The 25151-nt window shown below is 41.4% G+C and overlaps 1 protein-coding gene across 8 annotated transcripts in view; it reads right to left on the reverse strand.

Moving 5' to 3' along the window:
- Positions 1 to 7805: 7805 nt before the first annotated feature.
- COQ3 (coenzyme Q3, methyltransferase) overlaps positions 7806 to 25151 on the reverse strand; it is a 28508-nt gene continuing 11162 nt past the window's right edge. For 4 of the 8 annotated variants that reach the window (XM_043542682.1, XM_037894509.2, XM_037894512.2 and 1 more), the window contains exons 2-7: positions 16636 to 16759; positions 16013 to 16165; positions 15720 to 15819; positions 13461 to 13703; positions 11490 to 11649; positions 7806 to 8932 (exon numbers count right to left, since the gene is read on the reverse strand). In XM_043542682.1, the coding sequence (XP_043398617.1) occupies positions 8730 to 8932; positions 11490 to 11649; positions 13461 to 13703; positions 15720 to 15819; positions 16013 to 16165; positions 16636 to 16759 (983 nt within the window). In that variant the 3' untranslated portion in view covers positions 7806 to 8729. Of the gene's footprint in view, positions 8933 to 11489; positions 11650 to 13460; positions 13704 to 15719; positions 15820 to 16012; positions 16166 to 16635; positions 18330 to 25151 lie in introns of all 8 variants that reach the window. The other 4 variants (XM_037894510.2, XM_043542683.1, XM_037894515.2 and 1 more) reach the window with 3 other exon arrangements.

Below are 25151 nucleotides of genomic sequence, written 5' to 3' on the forward strand. Positions count from 1 at the left end.
AGTACATTAAAAATTATGAGGTTCTCACACACTATGGTGATGGGAGCCACCTACATTCTTAAGAAAGATTAATGGATGTACCCACGTGCATACATTTTTCGAATACCTGTCCACTGGTCTTCCAGAAATTTTTAAAATGTACATATGTACTCAAATAATATTGGTATCTTCACATACATTGATGTTTTTGACGCAAGAATCTAAACTTTCCTAGTCTTTGTTCTTAAGGAAAATTACCAACACTCCTTCCCATGCCAGCACATAGCTTAACCAGATGTATAGTTGAGCCAGTGTTTCTGGTGTTTCAGCTCCTAGAGGTCTATGAAATGTCTCAAGAAATTCATTTCTTGTAAAGCAGACACAGGTACTGTGATTATTTCCACTATCAGTAGCATCTTCCTTCTAGTGATGGTGAAATTTAAATAGAGAAAGGAGGACTCATTTAATTCAGACCAAAAACTTCTAAAAGAATCACAATGTCCCATATGGTACAGTTTAACCAGCATTTTGGAGGCTCCCCACCCCCACCCCCCCGAAGGATAATACTAAATCTTTATCCAACCAGGATAGTAACAATATTAATGAACTACATTATTATGAGAAGGGAAGAGACATCAAACTGCAGACATTTTTACTTTGCTAGATGACTTCTTGTGACCATGTCTGGCTTGTGGGTTAAAGACGTTTCAGTACCACATAATCTAGACTGTGTCCATTAAATACTATCATTCTGACTTGAATATGAGTAAGATGGTCATTGCAAGAAGTGGTCTGGAAAGGGTTTCTTCTACAGTTACAGGCAAACTGCAAAATTAACAGTAAAATGGAGTCAAGATTAGAAATAATTAATAACATTTATTATACACAGATTCACATGTTCAAAGCACTTTACAACCAATTAAGCACTCCTCACACCACTCCAGTGAGGTGTTATCAGCCCTGTTTTGCAGAGTGGGAACCTGAAGCAATAAGATGGACATGACTTGACCAAAGCCACAGAGTGAGCCAGTGACAGAGCCAGGATTAGTATTCATAGCCATCTGACTACCAACGCTGTACTTGAACCGGGCTGTGGATAAATTTAGCATTGCAACGAGCTGTGGTTAAGGCACTGGACTGGGGCTCAAGAGGTGTGAGATATATTCCTGGATCTGCTACAGACTTCCTTGTGACCCTGGAAAAGGTTCTTGACTGTGCCTCAGTTTCTTATCTGAGAAATGGGGATGGTAATAATACAGTATGTTACATCGGTAAATTCATGAATTTATGTCAGGGGCTAAGATGCTGTGGTAACAAGGCCACAGAAAGGCCTACACATTTTTACAACATTCTTTTCTGCCCCTAGGAAATCCTCTGATACTCCTTAGCTTGCCCAAGACTTTCTAGCTTGCCCAAGGTGCATCAATCTGCAGCAGCATTGGACTAGAAAAGTCATGCAACCCACAAGAGCTGTGAAATCTCTGATTGCAAAAATGAATGTTAGGATGGATTTCCCAAACCAGAATGTTCAAAAGGATTTCACAGAATGGGAAAGTAAACTTCTTAAAAGTAAGTTAAAACTAAGCAGCTAAATGACCCCACACCTTGGTTGGTGGGGGCATATAGAACAAATTTCTGTGTTTAACTCAAATTTCATTTTAGGATTACAGCTCACCTTTAAATAATGTGTGTTTATTTTATATTTGCAGTGTTGTTGTAGTTGTGTTGGTTCCAGGACATTAGAGAGGTGGGTGAGGTAATATCTTTTATTGGATCAACTTCTGCTGGTGAGAGAGACAAGCTTTTGAGCTTACACACAGCTCTTCTTCAGGTCTGGGAAACTAACTCAGAGTTTCACTGCTAAATACAAGGTGAAAGAGATTGTGTAGCCTCAACAAATTCTTTCATAACAATGATGACACCACTCACAACTACCACGATCCCATCAACAATCAAGAAGAAAGAATCATCTGACCGGACAACAAAGAGCAGATGAATGCACACTCTTAATCATTACATTGATTGACTGTGAAATCCTTAAACATCACATCCACCACAATCTCTCCACCACCAAGAAGACAGATATACAGTCCCTGAAGTCTGACTACATGATAGTGATCAAACCAACAGACAAAGGGGGCACCATTGTAGTCCTCAACTGTGATGATTACGTTAATGAGGCCAACCAACAACTCTCTGACACCACCTACTATAAAGACCTCAAAGACGACACCACAAAACAATTTACCCAGGAATGTAAGGATATCATCAAATCTTTCCCCAAACAACCCCAAAACAAACTCTACAAATTCATCCCCCACAAACACATCACCACACTCATCCTTTTCATCCTCACTCATAACAATTTTACATTCAACAATACTTTGTCCAGACCATGGGAACAGCCCTGGATACTAGGATGACCGCCCAATAAGCCAACTCTTCATGGGCCACCTTGAAGAAGAATTTCTGGACAAATGCACCACAAAACTAATGATATACCTGTAATACATCAATGATATTTTCATCCTCTGGACAGACAACAAATTCCCTCATAGATTTCCACCACAACTTCAACCACCACCACCCATCCATTAAGTTTGTTCTGGAACACTAGCATCAACTTCCTGGACACCAAAATCAGCTTCAACAATGGAACCCTACAGAGAACTGTGATGCTGTATGATTGAAATGTGACCGTGTATATCACTATTGCTACCACTGTTAGACAATTACAACAAAACTTGTACAAAGTATATCATGTAAGGTGTCAATGGAAAAGTTATGATTTGCAAAGTGTGATTATTCTATTTATATGCATGTATCTGAAGTTATGAATATTGGCTATACATCTGTATCCCAAATGTGTTTGTTCCTGGGGTAACATCCATCAGGTGAAAATCTACACTGAAGCCAGACAGCTTTGTGTTGATGGTTCCTCAAAGGCAATTTACTTGCACAACGGGCCACAGAAGAAACTTGTCCCACCCAGAAAGTCTTCCTGTGGTCGCTTTAGCCTCCAAGTTGGCACTGGCTGCTCCTGTGAGTCATCAAAGCCATGTAAGTGCATATGACTTGCTCATGTGACCGTGGACGCCACCTTGTGCCTGTACTTTTCCACAAACTATGCTGTGGGCTTTGTTTGGAACAGTAAAATTCCATCCACGTGGCAGAGGGTATAAAAGACCCTGGAAACATCTCCATTTTGTCTTCATATCCTGCTTCATTTCTCTGAACTGGATTTCTAATAACGAAGCTCTAAACAAGGACTGATGACCCCAAAGCAGTTTGGGTAATTTCCAGAGAGATTTTGCAAACTAGCAGTTTATTCCATCACAGCTTCAAACCTGATATAAGAACTTTGCAATTGTAGAATCAGAACTGGTAGGGACCTCGACAGGTTATCTAGTCCAGTCCCCTGCACTCATGGCAGACCAATGGTTTTCAAACTTTTTGTATTGGTGACCCCTTTCACACAGCAAGCTTCTGAGTGTGACACCCCTCCCCCCCATACATTAAAAATGGGAGGGGTAATTTAATTTAATGGGGGCTGGACGCTGTCAGCCCCGAAGAGTTCACAGCTCATGACCCCCATGTTAGCACCTTGTGACCCCCTGAGGGGTCATGACCCCCAGTTTGAGAACCCTTGATCTAGACTATTCCTGACAGGTGTTTGTCTAACCTGCTCTCAAAAATCTCCAATGATGGAGATTCCACAACCTCTTTAGGCAACTTATTTCAGTGGTTAGCCATCCTGACAGTTAGGAACTTTTTCCTAATGTCCAACCTAAACCGCCCTTTCTGCAATTTAAGCCCATTGCATCTTGTCCTATCCTCAGAGGTTAAAGAGAACAATTTTTCTCTCTCCTCCTTGTAACAACCTTTTATGTACTTGAAAACTGTTATGTCCCCGCGCAGTTTTCTCTTTTCCAGACTAACAAACCTAGATTTTTCATTCTTCCCTCATAGGTCATGTTTTCTAGACCTTTAATCGTTGTTGTTTTTCTTCTCTGGACTTTCTCCAATTTGTCCACATCTTTCCTGAAATGTGGCACCCAGAACTGGACCCAGAACTCCATTTAAGGCCATAGTAGCATGGAGTAGAACGGAAGAATTACTTCTTGTGTCTTCCTTACAACATTCCTGCTAATATGTTCCAGAATGAGGTTTTCTATTTTTTCCAGTATTATATTATTCACGCATATTTAACTTGTAATCCACTATGGGCCTGTCAAGGTTCCTTCCCCACTCTGAACTCTAGGGTACAGATGTGGGGACCTGCATGAAAGACCCCCTAAGCTTATTCTTACCAGTTTAGGTTAAAAACTTCCCCAAGGTACAAACTTTGCCTTGTCTTTGAACCGTATGCTGCCACCACCAAGCATTTTACACAAAGAACAGGGAAAGAGCCCACTTGGAGACGTCTTCCCCCCAAATATCCCCCCAATCCCTACACCCCCTTTCCTGGGGAAGGCTTGATAAGAATCCTCACCAATTGGTACAGGTGAACACAGACCCAAACCCTTGGATCTTAAGAATGATGAAAAATCAATCTTAAAAGAAGAATTTTAATTAAAGAAAAGGTAAAAGAATCACCTCTGTAAAATCAGGATGGTAAATACCTTACAGGGTAATCAGATTCAAAACATAGAGAATCCCTCTAGGCAATTAAATTACAAAAAGACACAGCTTATTTTACCAGCCATTAAACAAAGGAAAATCTAACGCATGTTCTAGCTAGATTATTTACTAACTTTACAGGAATTGTTAGGTTGCACTCCTGATCTGGTCCCGGCAAAAGCAACACACAGACCCTTTGTCCCTCCCCCCCCAGATTTGAAAGTATCTTGTCCCCTCATTGGTCATTTTCGGTCAGGTGCCAGCGAGGTTACCTTAGCTCCTTAACCCTTTACAGGTAAAAGGGTTTTGCCTCTGGCCAGGAGGGATTTTATAGCACTCTATACAGAAAGGTGGTTACCCTTCCCTTTATATTTATGACAGGGCCCCAGATCCCTTTCTGCAGTATTGCTTCTTCGGCAGTCATTTCCCATTTTGTATGTGTGCAACCAGCGATGAGCTGCCAAAAACTGAAGAACCGGTTCCTTCAGTCGCTCCGGGTCTTCGGCAGCGGGTCCTTCACTCGCTCCGGGTCTTCAGTGGCACTGAAGGACCCGCCGCCGAAGTGCTGCGGAAGACTCAGAGCACCTGCCGCCGGGTGAGTAAAAATTAAAAAGGGATTCTCAGCCAGGGGAGCCTCCCCAGCCAGGAGCTCAGGTGGGCCAGACAGGACGGTCCTGCGGGCCGGATGTGGCTCGCGGGCAGGAGTTTGCCCACCCTTTTAACAACTGGTTCTAAACCGGCTTCAAAATTTAACAACCGGTTCGCGCGAACCGGTGAGAACCAGCTCCAGCTCACCATTGTGTGCAACTGATTGTTCCTTCCTAAGTGGAGTACTTTGCATTTGTCCTTATTGAATTTCATCTTATTTACTTCAGACCATTTCTTCAGTTTGGCCAGATCATTTTGAATGTTAATCCTACCCTCCCAAGCACTTGCAACACCTCCCAGCTTGGTATCGTCTGCAAACTTTATGTCTACTTTCTATCCCATTATCTAAATCATTAATGAAGATATTGAACAGAATCGGACTCAGAACTGATCCTGGCGGGATCCTACTCGTTATGCCCTTCCAGCTTGACTACGAACCACTGATAACTACTCTCTGGGAATGGCTTTCCAACCAGTTACGTACCCACCATATAGTAGCTTCAGCTAGGTTGTATGTCCCTAGTTTGTTTATGAGATGGTCATGTGAGACAATATCAAAAGCCATATTAAAGTCAAGCTATACCACATCTACCACTTCCCCCATCCATGAAGCTTGTTACCCTGTCAAAGAAAGCTATTAAGTTAATTTGACACGATTTGTTCTTGATAAATCCATGGTGGGAAATTATCATTCTAGGGGGGTATTTCTAGTGGACACCCACAGCGATCTGCTCTAAGCCTCATGCTATTCAACATTTTTATCAATGATTTGGAAGAAAATATAAAAACACTGTGTCATCGGCAAACATGAGTGGAGTGATATGTGATGGTTGGTGCTCGCTGGAAGTGTTGCCTAGTGGATCAAGCCCTTCTGAATGTAAAAAGGCGGGCTGGCAGGAGAGGCCGGGTCTTCCCATTCCACCAGGCTCCGGCCCAGGGCACTGTAAGGGCTACCAAAGGTCCAGCATCCCAGAGCACCTTATGGCTGCCCTCGTGGGCCACTTCTTACCATCCCTCTATCGTGCAAGTTTTGCAACCTGTAGTGAAATGATAATAGAAAAAAATACTAACTGCACCTTCAGTCAGTCTGGACCCAGCAGCCAGACCCTCCTTTCCCAAGATAAGGCTGCTGCAGAGTCCCTTCTAAGGAGTTCCCAGGGCAGCTTCCTCTCCCTGCCTTGTCAGGCCCCTTTCTGAGCTGTGTGGCTTCCTTTTAAGTTCCAGCTCCATCTGGACCATGGTCTGCAGGTGTGGCTAGGCAGGGTCATCTAGGGTGGTCCAGAGTTGCCCTTCAGTTCTAATGTGGGGTTTGTACACCCCATCATATGGTAAATTTCGATGGGGACAGGTCACTTACACAGACAAACCTGGATCACTTAGTAAGGCCGCCTCGCTTAAACACTATATTTTAACAGAGCATAATGCAAAGCCATACATCTAGAACAAAGAATGTAAGTCACATAAGATCCTACATTCAGTATCCTAGAATGCAGAGATACTGAAAAGGAATTGGAAGTCATGGTGGATAACCAATGAAACATGAGCTCCCAGTGCAATGCTATAGATAAGAGAGCAATGCAACCCTTGGATGTGTAAGTAGAATAATATCAAGTAGGAGTAAGAAGATGTATTACCTCCCCATACAGCATAAGTGAGACTCATTACTGGAATACTGTTGTCCAACTCTGGCGGCCACTCTTCACAAAGAATGCTGGAACATGAGAAAGGGTTCAGAAGAGAATCACAAGAGTTATTTGAGGTCTGGGAAGAAATGCCTTTGAGTGAATGGCTGAAGAACCTCGGTCTATTTAGTTTATCCAAGAGAAAGCGAACAGGTGACGACTTAATAACAAACTACAAGTACCTGCATGGGGGAGAGATTTCTGATAGTAAAGGGCTCGTCAATCTAGGAGAAAAAGGCATGAGATCCCATTGTTGTAATATGAGACAGACAAATTTGACTACAAATAAGGTGAAAATTTGTATAACTATGACAATAAACCTCTAGAACAACTTACCTGGGGCCATGGTGGATTCTCAATTACCTGAAGCCTTTAAATTGAGACTGGACATCTTTCTAAAAGCAATGCTATAGCTCAAAGAGAAATTATGGGCTGGATGCCAAAATTGATGGGTGTAGTTCTATGACCTGTTATGCATATAGTCAGACTAGATGACCATACCATTCGCTTCTGGCTTTAAAAAAAAAAATCTATTAATTACTGACAATACCAAAAATAGATTAATCAAAAGCCAAAAATAGATTAATCAAACTGGATTCTATATTTTTTTGTGCATCAGATCATCTACTAAATTCCAATTACAAGGCCAGTTGCATTTGTGCAAGGCCAGAGAAGGCAAAGGAACTACACAAAGCAGAGAGGTTAATTTGAGCTGCTGAACCTTTTACAGGGGATGATGCACGACGAAGAGAGAACCCAGCTGACTTTCAGATCCCAGGCTGAGTTTGCAGGGCTGCAGTTAGGAAAATAAAACAACCCCATCTCTTTATGTGTAAACTGAGCACATCTGATAAAAATAAAATTGGAGACAGATGATCATGGACACATGCAACACCATTTTATTTAGAGACTCACATTTCAGAGCAGAATAGCTTTTTACTAAGAACACCTCCTATCAGCTCAATGAAGTAGGTAAAGGATTGTGCCACTCACATAATTTAGATTCTATAACAGATTGTAAACGAACTGATGGCCTGATAACTGCTGCTTTATGCTACAAAAGCGACTGTTTAAATTGTGACGATTTTACTTAAATATGAAGGACCTGATAACAGGTCCCATTTTTGGAGGGTGAGACAGGTTGACATTCAGAGACCCAGATTCTCAAGCGTGGTGTTGCCATTGCTGAACCAGACCGCAGTACTAGTGTAACCAGCCATGGAAGGCTCACACCAGTGGCGCAGAGACAGAGCAGGAGCTCCTATGTCACTACCCGTCCCTTCTTTTCCCACAGTTGGAATATCCAGAACGGAAGGAGGAAAAGAGGGTTTTGGTGTTTTAACAATTAATTGAATACAGAAACAAGTTTCTGAACAGTGCACTTGGGTAGTTTAATTTAAAAATTGCTTAAATCCTTCTATTTACACAGTGTATTGCATTTTTAAAAGTGACTCCACATTGAACTCAGCATCCACCCATTACTCTCTGGAGTCCTGTTGAAACTTGTGTTTTCTTGGTAGGACTGTAAAAGCCATCGTACACAAATACTGACAGAATAATGTGAGGGTTTGAAATTATTTTCTCATAAAAGAGCTCTCCAAAAACTTTCCCATCTTAATCCTACATGATTCCTGAGAGAATAAACAATTGTTCTCCCCCCAGACTACATTGAAACAGATTGGCAAAAACATCTTAACTGCCATTTATATGAACAGCAGACTTGTTGCAAACAAACAGTTTTATTACAACCATTTATGCAAATCTTCCTTCAACTCCTTGCTGCTTGCCTACTACCGTGGCTCAGATAGTTGTACTGGCACTAGCTTCGGCTAGGCGCTCCTCCTTATCTGTCTCTGAAGGTGGCTCTCTTGAATTGGATTGTTCTTTTACCCTAGTTTTCACGGCATGCACCGCATAGTTAATGCTAGTGCTTTCAGTCCAACTCCAGGACCCTGACAAGGGGTTGTATGACATTCCATTCACTGTCTTGACTAAAAAGCCATCTGTAAAAGAAAGGGAAAAAAGATGGTGATCCTCAGACATTCTAAGTCAATAAAACATCAAGCTCTAAAAAAATAGCAAGTTCTAAATATACATTCTTCCACTGAGCTTTAGAGCAACAACACTGAGTCATCAGAAGCATATTTATAGTTGCTCAAGTTTTGCAGATTCAAGTCATCCACTTCAAAACTGATAAACTGAATATACCTGTGACGGTGCCCCCCATAAGGCTTGATGGAGATATGCTTATGAATGTATATATGACATAACTGGAATATGTTTTATGCTACATGTGCCATGTAACATATCTCTGTAGAGGCTATGATCTACTGGATCTATTAATCCTACTTGTATGCATGTATCATTTTTGTATTTGAAGTTATGAACATTGGCTGTATACTTGTTTGATTCTGAGTAGGTTTTAGTGAAGCAGTTGGTCAGCTTCCTGAGAAAAGACTATTCTCAGTAAGTGCCCAATCAAGAGCCCTTAAGCCAACAATGAACCTGGAGACGCCAATCCACATCTGGGCTTTCCCAGGAACGTGGCTTGGCCGGTAAGGAACTCAATCATGCTTGGACACGTGACTTGCCCAGGTGACTCCAAAACTCCATTTTGTAGCTGGACTTTGCACAGGAGAGAGGAGGGGGTCTCTACCCACAAGAGAAAGTCTATTTAAACCCCAGGGAGACCCCTCCATTTTGTCTTCAGCTGGCTAAAAAGAGAGCCTCTCCACCCCCAAAGACACCTGAAAGAAACTGGAACAAAGGACAGTAACTACAGGGGGTGTGAGTGATTGCTGGACGCAGACTAGAAGGAGATTAGTCTGTAAAAGAAAGCCTACTGGAACTGGTGACAGGTTTCAGAGTAGCAGCCGTGTTAGTCTGTCTTCGCAAAAAGAAAAGGAGTACTTGTGGCACCTTAGAGACTAACAAATTTATTTGAGCATAAACTTTCGTGAGCTACAGCTCACTGCATCCGATGAAGTGAGCTGTAGCTCACGAAAGCTTATGCTCATATAAATTTGTTAGTCTCTAAGGTGCCACAAGTACTCCTTTTCTTTTTGGAACTGGTCAGGTTTTTATCTGTATTCAGTTTTATTACCGTACTAGACATAGACTTGCGTGTTTTATTTTATTTTGCTTGGTAATTCACTTTGTTCTATCTGTTACTACTTGGAACCACTTAAATCCTACTTTCTGTATTTAATAAAATCACTTTTTACTTATTAATTAACACAGAGTATGTATTAATACCGGGGGGGGGGGGGAGGAGGCGGGGGGAGAGAAACAACTGTGCATATCTCTCTATCAGTGTTATAGAGGGTGAACAATTTATGAGTTTACCCTGTATAAGCTTTATACAGGGTAAAACGGATTTATTTAGGGTTTGGACCCCATTGGGAGTTGGCATCTGAGTGTCAAGGACAGGAACACTTTTGTAAGCTGCTTTCAGTTAAGCCTACAGCTGTTAGGGGGCATGGTTCAGACCTGGGTCTGGGTTTGCAGCAGGCTAGCGAGTCTGGCTCAAACCAGGCAGGGCACTGAAGTCCTAAGCTGACAGGGCAGGAATGCAGGAGCAGTAGTAGTCTTGGCACATCAGTTGGCAGTTCCCAAGGGGGGTTCTGTGAGCCAACCTGTCACAATATCTATGGAAGACACTGGAGATTTAGCTATGAATGAAAAAAATAAGGCAAGAAGAACATGGATCAAGGAAACGGTGTAAATAAAGAGAAATTTTATGCTCCCTTCTTAATATCCCTTAGGTTCATCATATGATGCTGCATCATCTCAGACCCAGCAGGATAAAAGAAAAAATTGAGTTCAGGCACCAGCTTGTTTACAGCGAGTTACAGGAAAAGTGAGGTGCTTGCTGGTGGGTTTTTGTTTTATTTTTAACTTTCTGTAGAGAAGGAGCGTCTGAGGGAAAAACCCAACACCTCAGAAATCAGTCTTTTAGGAAAGCAATCAAACTGGGATCATTGGTGTGACTTAGTATTTTGATCCAGACACCATAATACACTCTTTCAAGTTTTATTGGAAAGTCTGTGGTCAGCTTTCAACTTCAGACAGTTTTTAAATGAAATGTTTTAATAAATATAAGGCTAATGAAAGATGAAGACGACAAAAGCCCTTGGTTTATACAGTGCAGCAGCAGTGCAACCTTTGGACACTAGCTCATCAAGTGTCTCGACCTAGAGGACTCACCCTTAGAAACGAAACACTATTGTCTCCAAAAAGAGTCCAAGAATTTGCATCTTTTGATGCTTTGGCTATCAACAAGGAGGCTAGTTGTGACGGTGGTTTTGTTTAGGTGACCTCTGTACGCTTGGAGTTGAACTGAAATCATCAACTCTACATGCTCACCTGAACAGCCAGTATGTGGTAATGACTTTTAGCTATGCTTGACCTACGCCAAATCTGAGCTGCTAACAGGAGTACAGAACTCTTCACTTCAAGGTTACCAATCATCCTAGCTATCTAGTCCCCAGACAGTTGCCATTATAAATCAGTAACACTTGGATCTCTCTATTCACTCCTGTCATTTTATTTGACACTTACTTGAGTCGAGCAGGCATTCTAGCTCTTCAGGTGAAATAAACTTCTCCCAGTCATGAGTACCTTCTGGTACAATGCCCATTATTTTCTCTGCAACTACAATCCCCAAGATATAGGACAACTGTGTTTTGTTGATTGTAGTAATGAATAACGAGCCTTCAGGCTAATAAAAATATTAAAACAATATTCAATTAGCAGTACATTTAACTAAACAAAAAGTGTGAGGACCCTTCACATGAAAAAGTACAACACTAATCATTTTTGAACTTCAAGTACAGAATGTGTCCATTTAGAAGCCAGGAGCTGCAGGAATTAAAGCTACTTTCACTGATACACGGACATAAATGTTTTAAGACAACTGCAGGTGATAGAAAAATCAGGATGTGATGTTCTTTTTGTAAAGACTGAGTCTTTTCAGCATTTAACCAACAGTCAACATCATCAAGGTTTTGGATCATTTAAAAAGAACAGCCATGCCCAGAAATGTCTATGCTAATCAAGGATAACACCTAATTAAATTATAAAACAATACATGCAAATGATGCCCGAGCAGAGAATGAATTACAAGTATAAGAATGTGTGTAGTAAACACAAGACAATATCCGGTCTTATTTATTAAACTTCAATTTAAATTAAACAAAACATACACACCCTTCTCCATGGCAACTGCAAGCAGATTAGTTTGGGCTATTTTCATACCTAACTGTGGCTGCTGAGATTTTGCTCAAATCCATAGAGCAAAAACTGCCCAAGGATATTTCTCCTACAGCGAGTGGGATCAGTGGGGCACTTACTAATGGAAATGCTTGTTTGCTTAGAGAGCAGCCAAACGGATAGTGCAGCCAATCAGCGCTCATTTTTGGGGGCTTTTTTTTGGGCCATTGTGAAGTGAGCTGAGTCGTGACTAGCTGACTTGCTATTTCAATTCATATATATTCCGCATTCTTGTAAAAATAAGCACATAAATAAACTTATATTGCATAGTTCATCCTCAAAGACCTTAAAACAGTTTACAGATTGTACAGAAAGATCACTTTACTCACTGACAAGCAGCAATTTGTGAAGCACAACACAGGTGCTGTTTAACAGCTGCAACAATGTTACACTACACAGCAGTTCTGGACAAGAAGTGAAGACTTAGTTTATCCCACTGAAACTATAGGCATTATTTAGGTAGGTAGGTAGACTGTAATTCCCCATGCTGGAATTTGGCCATAACACTAAGTCACCAGCAAATCTTCATAACATACAGCAGCATAAATTGCAAAATATGAGATACCATTACACAATTAATATACTTCTAGATAAAATTTTGTTTAATTGAGTCTCTGTATGTCCTAATGTAAACACTTTCAAAGAACAAAAGTAATATTAGTGGTTCTATGCACTGGTAGAAAAAGAATGATAGGGGCATGAGAAATTAAACAGAAGGGAGCGATGGTTCCTACTCAGATAAACTATGTTCCCTGCGTGAGTAGTTTGACAAGGCTGTGAAGTAAAGAAGAGTCTCAGACTGCACACTGGGCCTACCGTCATCCTCTACTAACCAGAAACAAGAATACTAGAAAAAATAAAATAAATCTTAAGCACATCTAAATGTAAACATGGCACTCTTTAAAACAATCCAGGAATACATCTGACTTTTAATGCTGAGTTGGAATAAGATGCCGTGAGACAGAAGTTTAACTGAAGACAGAACTTCAGTGCACAGTTAAATCATATTTGTAGACACCATCAACATAGCTATTAGATCTTCCTCCATCAGTGGAAAATCAGGCTGTAAGAACTTTTCATTAGGTTTTGACCTTGTACTTCCTTGTACAACCTAATGGGAGTCATGGTACTACTGCAATATTAAGTGATGATGTCACAGAGGCCTTTGGGATCTACATGTGCTCTGACTAACTTTTTAAATAAAAACTTCATTAAAGAAGGAAGGAACAAAAATTTCCTACAATTAAAACAAACACTTACTTTTAACACTTGATAGCAGTACTTGATAAATGTTTCTAGGTCAGCCACATGCTCCACTACTTCAGAAGCAACCATTACATCAAAGGTTTCTGTAGCCTCTTCTGCAATATCCTCCAGTGAACACGGTTTGTACTGTATTCTCTTGGCTAGGACTGGATCAAATGACTTGTGCTGTTCTGCTGTTCTAATGTTGTCCTCCAGAGGATCAATTCCAGTAACTGAAGCTCCCAGTCTACCTAGAGGCTAATGATACATACAGTGTTGTTTATTCGCTGCATTAAAACAATCAGCGTAAGCATAAGGCTCTGTGTAAACTAACAATCTAATGTCAAAGTCACAAAAAAATCTTGCAGTTAAGCATCATTAGAACAGTGAGACAAACAGGGGTGGCCTTTGATCTGCAGCATTTTTAAAAGTTTATTAGAAGAGAAAGCACAAAACACATTTCAGATTTTCTATTCTTTTAAAAACTAATATTGTCAAATAGAAGATAGTGATTCTTTTACATCTGTTTTTTAAATAATTGTTCTTTGTCCACTTTGCCACAAGTGCAGATTTTCTCCACTGCAACTATCACAGAGACACCATTTTTCTCCCCTAGGTTTTTGAACCTACACGTATGGTCACTCCTTACTGAAATGGTGAATCCACATGTCTTTTTAATGGTTACTCTACACATGATTATCTATGATACCTGCTCAATGCTGAAAGCTGAATACTCAGATGTTTACTCGGAAAGTACCAGTCTTGACTGTCACTGAAATATTTTAAGTACATTCTTTCTCAGAGGCTGATGTCTCTTTTGAAACTGGAATACTTTGTGCAACACAACCAATAACTTTATGTTATTGGAACTCTAAATTCTCCAGTTATTAAGCTTGTGAAAGTTACAAACTCCACTGGCTCTACCAGCAGAGTGAGAGAGCTACTCGTCCATAGTCATTCAGTGTGTGGAGCTTGTAAGTACTTTGAACCAGCCAGTGAGAACTTAATTAGATGGACACATATGCACAGTATATTCACCCTTAAGCACACACCCGCAAAATTTTCTAATGCTCATGTACAATTTTCAAGCAGTCATAATTCTATAAAACAGAAACCATTTGTTTTATTTTTCAAAAATCAAGCAAAGGTACTAATCATCAATGAGAATTAAGACTATACCAAGTTTCCACTTCAGTAGTGTTTGCTCTAGCTGGCTCATGTATTTGGAGGGTAGGAGGTGAGGGAAGGAGGAATTGTTTTATAACAGGGTAAAGATACACATTTTTCACTCTCTCGCAGTTAAAAAGGATTTACGTCTAGCTACCAGAAATCGGGGGGAAGAGAGAGACCCACCTTTGTGCAGAGAGCCAGGGTGAGCGTCTGTGCTACACCTCTGAACTTAAAAGCTTCAAAAGATCTTGGGCTGCTCTGGGGGCTAGAGAGGTCCCCAGCGTAACTTAGACAGCTCTGGGGGCCAGTCTAAATTAGAGCAGCCCTATGGGACACAGCGCTGACCAGAATCTGTGTGTTACACTCCCACCCTCAATGAGGGGTGCTGGAACAATTTTTATACTGGGGGTGCTGAGAGCCATTGAACCAAACTGTAAACCTTGTATATACAGCTGCCCCCTGCACCACAGGAATCCTCCTTATGCCAGATATAGGGCTTTTAGGGCCCCTTTGTACAGCCCCAGTACTATTAGGTGGTGTCAAGAGGCAAGGTCAGAGATGAGAACTTTGCCCAATATGGAAAATTTAAGCCCAGAAGTTGACTGTTTCAAAAGTGTCAAGCATGTGAAAATAGGTTATAATGGAAAACATGTTACTTCATTAACAAGAGTGGTCATGATGAAAAGTGATCTTTTATTAACCTCCCCCCACCACCCAATATAAATAAAAGTTATTTTGCAATGACTTTCCAAAGGAATACTAGAAAGGACTGATGATATTTTGCTGTTTGTGACAATATTTGAATAATCTGTTTGTTGGTTAACCGTAAGATTTTAGCACCTCTTCCTTTTGTTTCTCTTTTCTTGATGAACCTCAGTTGATCATACCAAAACATTGCGTGTACTTTTTTTTAACCCAAATACTAAATGTGGTTTGCAGAATTTACTGCACTCCAAAACATGCATTTATCAATGTACCAATACTGCAGAAAAGGGCCTGGGGCTACTCCTCCTCCTTTGAGATTTAGGAGTTAAACAAACACCTTTCAAAGTCTTCATATGCGCCTTAGCTAGAGAGGCAGGAACAACAAACTGTGTTTCTTACTTCACTTAACAATCCACCACCACAGCCAACATCTAGAATCTTTACACTGGACAGAGGGCTTCCCAACTGATGATCACTACTCATGTTCAATAGAGTATCTCTGAAATAAAGTGAACATAAATAAGCACAAAGATACAAAATGGTTTAAATGAAATGTTTCTTTAAAATTTGTGTTAAGTAACTATAATTGTTCAACAAGTTATGTCTCATTTTCCTGTCTAATTATTTTACACTGTTTTTAGATGGATGCTTAGAAATAGCATTACGCAGCAAAAGTAATTCCAAAACTGTACCTAATAAATGGCACTCTAATATCATTCAGAGAATGCAAGATGGAATATTCTCCTTGTTCATCCCACCAGCTATGTGCCAAAAGCTGGAATTTTTTCATCTCTTTTGAATCCACTGTTGTGTGTGAAGTACTGTATAGCCTCTTCATAGCAGACCTAAACAATGAAAGCCAAACATCATGTCATAAACATGAATACCTGGCACCAAAACATGTGACTGAAACAAAAAGTTGGGTAAAGAGGAGGGAAAAATATCTCCTTCAAGGTGGGAGGAGGGACAAAGCCAGAGAAAGCACTTTTAATTCATTTTATCTCGCTGCCTAGAATCTAAAATCTCTCCTTTTAACTTAGTTAAGATCATTTAATGTCACACTGAATTACTGATAACTCTGAGCATAAAATAGATTATTGAATGTACATCATGTAGGGGATTTTTTAAACTTAGTAGTATGTATTTATGTACAGTAACAATAAAAAGGAAGAGCAAAAATTATCTGAAAAAATCAATTCTGATCTTTCAGAAGAGTTTATCAGATCATCATCAAGTTGTCATCAAACATCATTAAGCTCATTTTTATACAGTAAAGGATAACGTCCTGGATAATTTGATTAGCTACTGTACTTACATGCTGCTTTTCGTTTCAGTCAGACAGACAAACCTTGTACTGTTGGATGTCAACTGCATTTTCCAGGTGTAGTTCTCACTGAAGCCCCCGGGGCCTCTCTGAAAAGCCTGACCATAATGGTCACCTGCATATATAACAAAATCAGTGCAATGGAAATCATTAGCTTTATGATCATTCAGAGATAAAAGATCTGTTTGTCAAATTGGTTTGAAACACTATGTAGTGGTCATAAGATTTTAAATAATTAAAATATGTGTCCAGGAGCTAAGCAATGTATTTACCTTTACCTGTGAATACATTGTTTTCTCACACAAAAGTTTTGAGAGAGAAACCAGTCCCCTGTTTTTATGGATTTATGAAAAGAATATGCAAACAAATACAAAGCTAAGCAAATATATCACTGATTTACTTCTAATTTCCCTGAACTAATCAAATAGGACACAATCCAACAATCAAATTAAGATTACAATTGAAATTCAATTAACAGATCCATGGTTCAATGTATCTGGTTTGCCAATTACTACAATAAGCATTTAAATCAATTTACAACCTTAAAACAAGAATTACTTCAAGACTTCACAGGAAAGTTAAGGAAGAATGCATTTCTTATGATCTAATCAAGTGATCTAAGAGTGTGCTAAAAACAGAAGCTGACTCTTGCCTTTGCACTAAGACAGTACAGCTCTTAGAGTCTGTCTACACTGTAGATGCTCGAGTGGTACAGCTACGGTGCGGCAGCTGTGCGTCTGTAGGCAACATAGTGAAGGGGGGTTTCTGTCACTGTAGTTAATCCACCTCCTCGAGAGGCCATTGCTAGGTTAACGGGAGAATTCTTCCATCAACCTAGCGGTGTCAATTCCAGGACTTGACTATGGTGTTCAGGATAGTGACTGTGGAAGAGCCAGAGAAGGAGATGCCTGCCATGAACAGCAGGGGGAGCAGGGAGAGAGACATGGCAGGGAACTCAAACCATGCCACAATCTAGGAACAGTCTAAAACTGTGCAGGAGTCTAGCCAGTCCCACCAGGTGAGCACCGATGAACCCACTGCCAAAGGGGAAGGGAATTTGAGTAAGTGTACGAGCAGTTTTCCTTGCAATTTTTTTTTTTGCTTTTCCTTTCCCTCAAACCTCATCTCCCGCCTCTCCCCACCCACCTATGTTCCCCATTTTAAAATGACACCAGTCCCATTCACAAGTTAAAACAATGGATCAACTTTTCATTGCCATACTGGTGTAATGTGAGAAAATACATTTCAAAAAGGGTTGTATGGCAGTCTGCTTATACAATACACATCAGATCAGTGTCATGTGCTCGGGTAGCAATGGAAGAAACAGAGGCAGACTTCAGGCCCACTTTTCATTTCTTTGGCTTGTTGGGCTAGGAGGGGGCTCATGGGGAGTACTATGTTTATCAGAATAGGGATGTCTCTTTTATCCTCAAGAGATCCAGATGAAACTTTCATGGAGATCTTCTGCAATCCTCTCCTGAAGAATTCTAGAGACGGTAGCTTTATTTCTTCTTCTGAGATAAAGACGCCTTCCCATGCCACTCTGTGATGAGTTCAGCTGGCACCATTGCAGTAAACAAGTTAGTCCCACACAGCCCCAGGCAGCTTAAGGAAGCCATCAGCAGCCATGTTCTCTGTGCCTTTGTGACCCTCAGGAGTGAGATATTAGCCAAAATCACCATTGCCTATGAAAAATAGCATTAATAGTCACAGCCATTTCCCTATATCTGTACCAGGAAGAGGACCAAACTGTATAGCCACATGCAATAGAACACCCCCTTGTCCTCCCCCTGCTAGGCTGTACCCACCAGGGTTTGAGTTGCAGAGCAATGCTGTACCAAGATGCTCCAAAACCCAGACGTCAATAAGCATTTTTTATTAAGGTATTTGTGGAAATAACGCAAAGAGAGTTTTGAGACTTCTCTTTCCCTTTTCGTTGTGACTGCAACTCTAAAGTGTATCAGTCTGTTTTTATCAGGTGGTTTTGAGGAGTCCCCCCCCCATGCCCGAGCCACGTCTGACCCTGATCAGGAGGCCAAGAAAGAGGACTAGGGAGTATATGTTCTGCAAGAGCCTCCAGACCACAATTGCCTTGGACCATGATCAAAAGTCTTGGAGAACTCTTCAGAACATAACAGAGGGGAAAACCGAGAATGAAGAGAGCAGTTGCTGCAGGACAGGCAAAAGGACTAGGAGGCACCAAAGAAATGCACCAGGACATAATGGGGTTATTCGAGTAACAAACACAAATATTACAGAGCATGGTTTACCTACAGTCCCAAAGATCCCGCACTGAGCAGACGTTGCAGTCCTAAATATACCTACACATACCACGGTGTACATCCTTACTCCAACTGTTCCACACCGAGGAACAAGAAGAGAACCACAGCTACATATACACATGTAAAAACACAGGTCGGTATATATGTAGCCACAACAGACTGCACTGAATTACCGTTTACATACCTTGACATAAATAAAAGGAGTACTTGTGGCACCTTAGAGACTAACCAATTTATTTGAGCATAAGCTTTCGTGAGCTACAGCTCACTTCATCGGATGCATACTGTGGAAAGTACAGAAGACGTTTTTATACACACAAACCATGAAAAAATGGGTGATTATCACTACAAAAGGTTTTCTCTCTCCCCCACACCACTTTCCTGCTGGTAACAGCTTATGTAAAGTGATCACTCTCCTTACAATGTGTATCATACATCAGGAGAGTGGGGTGGGGGGAGAGAAAACCTTTTGTAGTGATAATCACCCATTTTTTCATGGTTTGTGTGTATAAAAACGTCTTCTGTACTTTCCACAGTATGCATCCGATGAAGTGAGCTGTAGCTCACGAAAGTTTATGCTCAAATAAATTGGTTAGTCTCTAAGGTGCCACAAGTACTCCTTTTCTTTTTGCAAATACAGACTAACACAGCTATTACTCTGAAACTTGACATAAATGTTATTGTTTACTTCCATCTTCACTTGGGATTTTGGCAAAAGTCTTTTTAACCTTGCATGTGTTTGTTAATTGTTGTTTTACACACAATAAAGCTTTACTTTCAGAAAGCCAGAGTATTTTACTAGTTACCATCAAGCACTGCAGAATGCACAGCAGGAGGCAAATTATATTATCTAAAGAGTACAAGACAGACACTTTTTTAATGAAAGCAACAGAGAACTCTACTATAGAGGAATGGCAAAATGCTCTTTTATAGCCTCCCTCAGCCATACAGCTCCTCTTCTAGTAGTCCCTGTGTCTGGCTGTTCAAATTCAGCAGACGGCCAGTCAACCAGATCCCTCCAACCCAGTGGCAGCTATTCCCCCTTCACCTCACAGATGTTGTAGAGTATACAGCATGCAGCTATAACAATTGGTTAGTCTCTAAGGTGCCACAAGTACTCCTTTTCTTTTTGCGAATACAGACTAACACGGCTGTTACTCTGAAACCATTGGAATGTTTCTCTCATTGAGATCCAATCTAGTAAGTAAACACCACTAGCATCCCTTCGATCTCCCAAAAGCAAACTCTAATGTAATTCTGCACCTGCTGAGCTGGTAGTTAAAACTTTCTTGGTGTCTGAGGTGGCCAGTGTATAGCTTCATGAACCAGGGAAGCAAGGGGTAGGCTGGGTCCCCCAGACTCACTATTGCCCCTTTAACATTGCCAATGGCAATTTCCCGGTTGGGAAAGAATGTGCCCGCTTGCAGCTTTTTGAGAAGTCCAGTGTTCTTCCTTGATCAGCCACACTGATATCAGTGAAGTGCACCTGGTGATCCACTAGCACCTACACAACCACAGAAAAGTAACCCTTTCTGTGTGGTAAGGTGGGCTGGTGCCAAAATAGGGACGTGTGTGCGGTCTATCACCCTATCACAGTTAGAATCATAGAATATCAGGGTTGGAAGGAACTCAGGTGGTCATCTAGTCCAACCCCCCGCTCAAAGCAGGGCCAATACCCAACTAAATCATCCCAGCCGGGGCTTTGTCAAGCCTGACCTTAAAAACTTTTAAGAAAGGAGATTCCACCACCTCCCTAAGTAACCCATTCCAGTGCTTCACTACCCTCCTAGTGAAAAAGTTTTTCCTAATATCCAACCTAGACCTCCCCCACTGCAACTTGAGACCATTACTCCTTGTTCTGTCATCTGCTACCACTAAGAACAGTCTAGATCAGGGGTCTCAAACACGTGGCCCGTGGGCCGCATGCTGCCTGCAGGGTTCTGTCGTGCAGCCCGCCAAGGTCCCTGCACCCCCACACCGCGTGCCCCTCTGCCTACCCTGTGGCACCGCGAACCCCGCACTGCTCCCTGAAGGGAAGGGGTTGGAATAGGGGCATGGAAGAGGTGGGAAGAGGCGGGGCAGGGGCAGGACCTCATGGAAGGGGTGGAGTGGGGGCGGGGCCAGGGGCAGCAAGGGTGGGGTGTCAGTGATGCGGCCCTCGGGCCAATGTACTAGTCCTCATGTGGCCCTCGTGATCTTTTGAGTTTGAGACCCCTGGTCTAGATCCATTCTCTTTGGAACCCCTTTCAGGTAGTTGAAAGCAGCTATCAAATCCTCCCTCATTCTTCTCTTCTGCAGACTAAATAATCCCAGTTCCCTCAGCCTCTCCTCATAAGTCATGTGCTCCAGCCCCCTAATAATTTGTGTTGCCCTCCGCTGGTCTCTTTCCAATTTTTCCACATCCTTCTTGTAATGTGGGGACCAAAACTGGACACAGTACTCTAGATGAGGCCTCACCAATGCCGAATAGAGGGGAATGATCACATCCCTCGATCTGCTGGCAATGCTCCTACTTATACAGCCCAAAATGCCGTTAGCCTCCTTGGCAATAAGGGCACACTGTTGACTCATATCCAGCTTCTCGTCCACTGTAACCCTTAGGTCCTTTTCTGCAGAACTGCTGCCTAGCCACTCAGTCCCTAGTCTGTAGCAGTGCCTGGTATTCTTCCGTCCTAAATGCAGGACTCTGCACTTATCCTTGTTGAACCTCATCAGATTTCTTTTGGCCCAATCCTCTAATTTGTCTAGGGCCCTCTGTATCCTATCCCTACCCTCCAGCGTATCTACCTCTCCTCCCAGTTTAGTGTCATCTGCAAATTTGCTGAGGGTGCAATCCACGCCATCCTCCAGATCATTAATGAAGATATTGAACAAAACCGGCCCCAGGACTGACCCTTGGGGCACTCCACTTGATAGCAGCTGCCAACTAGATATGGAGCCATTGATCACTACCCGTTGAGCCCGATGATCTAGCCAGGTTTCTATCCATCTTATAGTCCATTCATCCAGCCCATATTTCTTTAACTTGCTGGCAAGAATACTGTGGGAGACCATATCAAAAGCTTTGCTAAAGTGAAGGAATAACACATCCATTGCTTTCCCCTCATCCCCAGAGCCAGTTATCTCGTCATAGAAGGCAATTAGGCTAGTCAGGCATGACTTGCCATGCTGACTGTTCCCGATCACTTTCCTCTCCTCTAAGTGCTTCAAAAATTGGTTCCTTGAGGACCCGCTCCATGTCCAGTTTAGGAACCCCATTACTGCAAATCTGCCTACTGTTTCCTACACATTATCAAGAGTCACAGTCCTGCATAGCAAGAGATGTTTTATGGCCTTATACAGTTGGAGCATAATGGGCCCCGCACTATGGATTTTCCAACCCAAAATTATTGCCCACTGACCAGTAGCAAGCCAGTGTTAAAAGCTTCCTGAGCTTGATCTCCACTTGCTTCTCCACTTGACAATGCTGCTCTCATTTTGGTGTCCTTGTTGCGGAGGGCTGAGGTGAGCTCGACACAGAGCCCCAGGAATGTGGCTTTTCACATCTGAAAGCTCTGTAGCCACTGCTCATCATCCCAAATCTGCATTATGATGCAATCCCCATCAGTCAATGCTCATTTCTCAGGCCCAGAAACAGTGCTCCAACATGCAGAGCAGCCCCGGGAATGCCAGCAGCAACCTGGCATTATTTTTCACTATGTCCACCAGCATCCAGTTACTGTGCTCAAATAACGCTGCATTGTCTTTACCACAATCCCAATTGCAGCAGTACTCCCTCAAGCTGTGAAAATACCGGACAATCATGTGCCCTGTATTAGCAGCGCAGACGAGAACTGTACTGAGTTCTGCCGGCTCCATGCTTCTGACAGACAGATGGCGGACACCAAAAAGCACTCCAAGCGACTGTGAGAATTTTGAAAAACGGTACAAAAATTATGGGATATGGAAAGTATTATAGGATGGAGAAATTAGCATGGTGGGAACTTGACCCCTCACTCCCAGAAATCCCTGGGTGTTATGCTACTAGTTCACAAAGTACTGTGAAAGTGTCCCAAAACGCACTGCACCAGACAAAAGGGCACACTGGGATACCTACCCAGGATACACTGCACTTTACACTACTGTTACATCAACACACAGACTCTGGGTACCAGTGCAAGCAACCAGAAATGCACACAGCCATGCAATGTACACATTTTGGTGGCTGTATAGATATGTAATTTGAATCGACCAACCTGTGTAGTGGAGACCCCAATACTGCAAACACTTATGCACATGCTTAACTTTACTACCACAAGTAACCCCACTGACTTTAAGGGGACTTCACGGTAGTTAAATTAAGCATGTGCATGTTTGCACATTGGGATCTTAGTTGGCAAGCTCTTTGGAGCAAGGACCATTTTTAACATATATGTACAATGCCTAGCATAACAGGGCTCTGATCCCTGATACATTTAAAGGTGGCACACTCCAAATCCACCATGTCATTTTAGAAACTGTGGTCCCCTCTCCCCAGCCTGCCCCATACTTTTCCAATCCATTCATCTCCTCTCCCTATCACATGCACCCTCATCCATAGCTTTAGTCAAAGCCATGCCTCATAATCGGTACCCATGGGATATCTGATTACCACCAGCCTGACTTTTTAACTTGTTCCACATGTCAGATTATTTGTCTGACAGCATAATGGATGATGGAGAGCGCGACAATGCCTCATAATACTGTGCAATAATCCAGTTTGTTTTTCAGAGACTAAAGGGGGTCTGGGGAAAAGGGAATCTTATTAGGTAGGATAAAGGATACAATCACAGGACTCACTTTTTATGCGATGCAAAGCATACCTCCTGCATGCAGATCAATAAACCTCAGAATCCCTACTGTTATTAATCAGCTCTATACAATGGTGATGCATCTGAAGACTTCTGGAGTAATTACAATTTATTCGTACAAATACTAGGTACACAATCTTCCCTCTAATCACTTCTGTACATTATCATTAAAAAGGGACACAGTGTCAAGCAGAATGGGATTCACTTATACTGCTCACATGGGTTGCCCAGGAAAAAAACACTTTGTACAGCTTACATTCTGTACACTGTTACATGTAACAGTGAGCATGTGGCATATTTACACTGGTCACTTTGTTTGGAGCCACTTTCCCTCTAAACTACATCTAAAAATATTCTTATTGATTTATTATTGGATTATATAGGCCAGGATAGTTCCATACAGAGAAAATAATTGTGGACATATCTATTATCAAAGAGATTAAGTTTTGCAAAAATTTTTGTTTTTGAATAGAACCTACTAACAAGCATAGATTTCTTTGGTTTGCTGAGTATTATTCAGAACTACAGAGATCCATCTCAAAGTGAGATCTGTGATTATATATCTGATTAAATATAATATGATAAAAATAAAGGTTTATAAACTGTAGTTCTTAACGTCATACTGTACTTCTACCATGCCTTCTATTCAAGAATTTCAGCTTTATCAGCAATTAATGAAATCGCACAAAATATCTGGGAAACAAATGGTACAATCCCCATTTAGACATAGGGAACATGAAGCACTAAGGTTCAACTTCCAATAGGATAGGGAGGATACTGAAAAATGACAACATACAGAACACTAACCTTTAAAAAAGGAGATTTCAATAAAATGAGATTAGTCAAAAAAAGGCCCTAAAGTTAAAAGCTGAGAAAGTAAAATCCGTAGAGGTGGCATATATGCTAATGTTAAAAATATAAGCATCTCAAAAGACATGAACACAAAGGGAACCAGCAAGGAGTAAGCCAATATGGCTAAATGGCAAAGTTGACGAAGCTATTTAAGCCAAACAGAAATCCTTCAAAATTTAGAAATCTGACTCGATGAAGCGAATAAAGAGAAATATAAATTGCAGAAGGCAATAAGCTAAAGGAAAATTAGAAAGGCCTACATGGATTTTGAAAAGCAAATAGTTAAAAGTGTTAAAAACAAACAAGCATATGGGGAAGCAGGAAGTCTATAAAGTAATCAGTGGGTCTGCTGGATCACCAGGAATTAAAGAGAACAATTGAGGAAGATAAGGAAGTTTCTTTGTATCTGTCTTCACCAGCGAGGAAGCTGGAAAGATGCCTATCCTGGACCTGCTTTTTTCTGGTAATAAAGATGAAGTACTCTCAGAGACTAAAGTATCAGAAGAAGAGGTGCTAGACGAAATTGATAATTTAAGAAGCAATA

This window comes from Chelonia mydas, chromosome 3 (genome assembly GCF_015237465.2).
Source record: "Chelonia mydas isolate rCheMyd1 chromosome 3, rCheMyd1.pri.v2, whole genome shotgun sequence".
NCBI classification, from domain to species: domain Eukaryota; kingdom Metazoa; phylum Chordata; order Testudines; family Cheloniidae; genus Chelonia; species Chelonia mydas.